Source organism: Cynara cardunculus (genome assembly GCF_001531365.2).
Source record: "Cynara cardunculus var. scolymus isolate 2C chromosome LG 5, CcrdV1, whole genome shotgun sequence".
Classification (NCBI taxonomy): Eukaryota; Viridiplantae; Streptophyta; class Magnoliopsida; order Asterales; family Asteraceae; genus Cynara; species Cynara cardunculus.
Genome location: NC_037532.1, coordinates 35,975,825 through 35,978,564, shown reverse-complemented (window position 1 = coordinate 35,978,564; position 2,740 = coordinate 35,975,825). Strand labels below are relative to the sequence as shown.

The window sequence follows — 2,740 nt, the reverse complement described above, 5'->3', positions numbered from 1 at the left end:
TATATATATATATATATATATATGATATGATGTCATTGTTCTTCTAATTTTTGTTTTTACAAGTTAGGTTTTTTTTCGGAAGGTTTTTTACCATTTAAGAGATAGAGGAAAGATCTACCTACATCATACCTTTGAGAATATGGATTTTAATAAAATTTACTAGATTTCTTTGTTTCAAAATCTTGGTAGTAGTGAAGTTACCGAGTAAGATGATTACCAAAGTGATGCATTTCCCAAGTCCCCAATTATCCAAACAATTGAATGGAAACTTCCATGCTCCTAGATTACCTATCCAAAAACCTCCAAACAGAATTGTCCAACTCTACCACCTTGTTCTCAAACCTTTTTTTATAAAGGAAATAATAGAGAAAAGAATGGGAAAAATAAAATATAACTATAACTTTTTAGAAGGGAAAGGAAATGAATATATGGGAAGATAGGGAAGGAAAGAAAATTTAAAAGGAGTCTGTAATCTTTTATATGACAAAAATACCCTCATAAGAAACAGATATAATGCATATATGTAAAGATGAAAATCTTTCTTTTTTTTCCGGTTAGAGAACATGAAAAATTGTTTACTTTCCATTTCTTCCTTTCTTTTTCCCATCCAAGAACACAAATGAAATAATTTATTTCCCTTCTTTTCTTTTCCCTTACTTTTTCTCTTTCCTTTTTTCTCTCCAAATTCGAGCCAGTGTAAGTGGTGCACACCCATGGCCATGCTGAAATGCAGCTCTAGTTGCGGTAAAGCCAAAAGGCAACTAAGCCGGCTAAGCAGGTGTGCACCCACAGATGTTGATGTATAACATGGTCAGGTTTGAACTTTGAAGCCAAAAGATAGGTCCAAAAAAGATGCACATCCATGGGAATAATGTTGATGTAAACTGTAAAGCATAGTCATGGCTTTGAATGAAGACCATACCTTTTAACTTGTTGGTCATTTCTCCTATTTAGGACTAGATTTCATTCAAAAAAGAAGGTTTGTTGAAAGAAGAGAAGCTTTAGCAGATGCAAAATGCTTTTTTAGGGAACACAACCCACTTAACAAGAGGAATAAAGCCAACCCTCCTCTTAAAGCTCAAAGGTAAAGCAAATACCATAACCCTTTAACAATTTCATCTTTACATACCACCTACAAAAAATTGTATGGAAAAGGGACACTAAAGATATGTTTTCTTGGCTTCCGTTCCAATCCCTCTCATGATAATAATACATTTGGATTTGATTCCTTCTAATTTCATGCAAAAGCTACCAAACATCCCAATCCATGAATCTTTGAATTCAAAGATTGAACAACTGCAAAAAAACACCCATCAAAATACCTTCAAAAAGCTTCACCCTTTTCTTTCTCCATGTACTTCTACACAACAAAACAAGCAATATAACTGCGTATCTCAAAGAATCGAAAGGAAACCCGCATGCAGATCTTGTGAATCTCCCTTTCTTTCTTCTAATTTCAGATATACATAACTCTTCAAAGCCAATTCTTTGCTTTCTCATGCTCGGTCAGGAGGTTGTCTGGTATTTCTAGTTCTCCTGATAACAAACATCCTGGTAATATTAGAGAAAGACTAGTAATAGCACCATATAAATGTACATAAACCAAACCAAACCAAGCTGCCCTGTAAATCCCACTCGACAGTAGGGTCTCTGGGGTCAAATTTACGCAAACCTGACCTCTACCTCAAAAGAGTGGGGCAGAGGGATTTGTGAAGACCCCCGGCTTGTGCAAGAGTGTGAGCAAACAGGTAGAATGCATGCCATGAAGACTAACATATGGTAAACTCAACACGAGAGAAATGAAGAGATAGTACATATATATACTCTAAACATGCAAATGCATGTAATTCCCTTTCAAAATGTACTTAAATATGTAGTATATTTAACTTTTCATAATCTTTAGCAGAAACTGCATCAGAAAACTCGGTTTCGTATAAGATTCAACAATGACATGATATAAAAATATACGGGAATAAGAGAAACTGGCCTTTAAAGTACAACTCAACTGAGAATTGTCCTTATCTTTGGATAATAACACATACCTGTTATGGATAGGATCAGGTCCATTTGGCACTCTTCTCTTGCTCACGTAACTGAAAACCGAACCCTCTTGCCTCTTTGCTCCTCTCGACTTAAAACCTCCGAAACTTGCAGTAGAAGGAACTGCAAGTGTTGCCTGTATGGTTGTAGATACTGCAAACAACAAAAACCAGCAAAACCCCACCAACAAAACTGATCTGAAAACCACACTGGTGTTCCTCTCCATCACTCTCTCTAATCTCTACCCTTTATCCCTTCAAAAATCTTCTCCAAAAGAGGATTTTAAGCAGTCAAGAATTAGGGATGAAGATGAACTTGTAACAATCATGTTGGTAACTGTATCAGGATAGTGCAACTCTCCACCTCATATAGAATTCAGAAGCAAGGATCTTTGGAGGGTGGGGGTTGGGAGGGGGGAGAGACAAAGCAGGGGAAGGTATGTGTAGTTTTTTGTAACTTGGCAGGTAAGGTGCCACCTTTCTTTATAGATGGAATACTGCAAGCAAATATAAATATATATAGAGGGAGGTTTAAATATATATATATATAGAGAGAGAGAGAGAGGAGGGGAGGTTAAAGGGAAAATTCCAAAGAAATGAAAAACTGAGAAACACCCTGGTAATCAAGAAAGTATGCACATGTAAATGAAGTTGTTTCTTGGTTTTTATGCATGTGTGCATGTTATGCACATATGCATACC

General features: G+C 36.1%; 1 protein-coding gene across 1 annotated transcript; it reads right to left on the bottom strand.

Moving 5' to 3' along the window:
* Positions 1-1,136: 1,136 nt before the first annotated feature.
* Positions 1,137-2,414, bottom strand: LOC112513798 (CLAVATA3/ESR (CLE)-related protein 25-like). Its single transcript, XM_025120156.1, has 2 exons — positions 2,043-2,414; positions 1,137-1,536 (listed from the first exon to the last, which is right to left on the bottom strand). The coding sequence occupies exons 1-2, from the start codon at positions 2,264-2,266 to the stop codon at positions 1,497-1,499; spliced, it is 264 nt and encodes an 87-aa protein (XP_024975924.1). The 5' UTR covers positions 2,267-2,414; the 3' UTR covers positions 1,137-1,496.
* Positions 2,415-2,740: the final 326 nt, after the last annotated feature.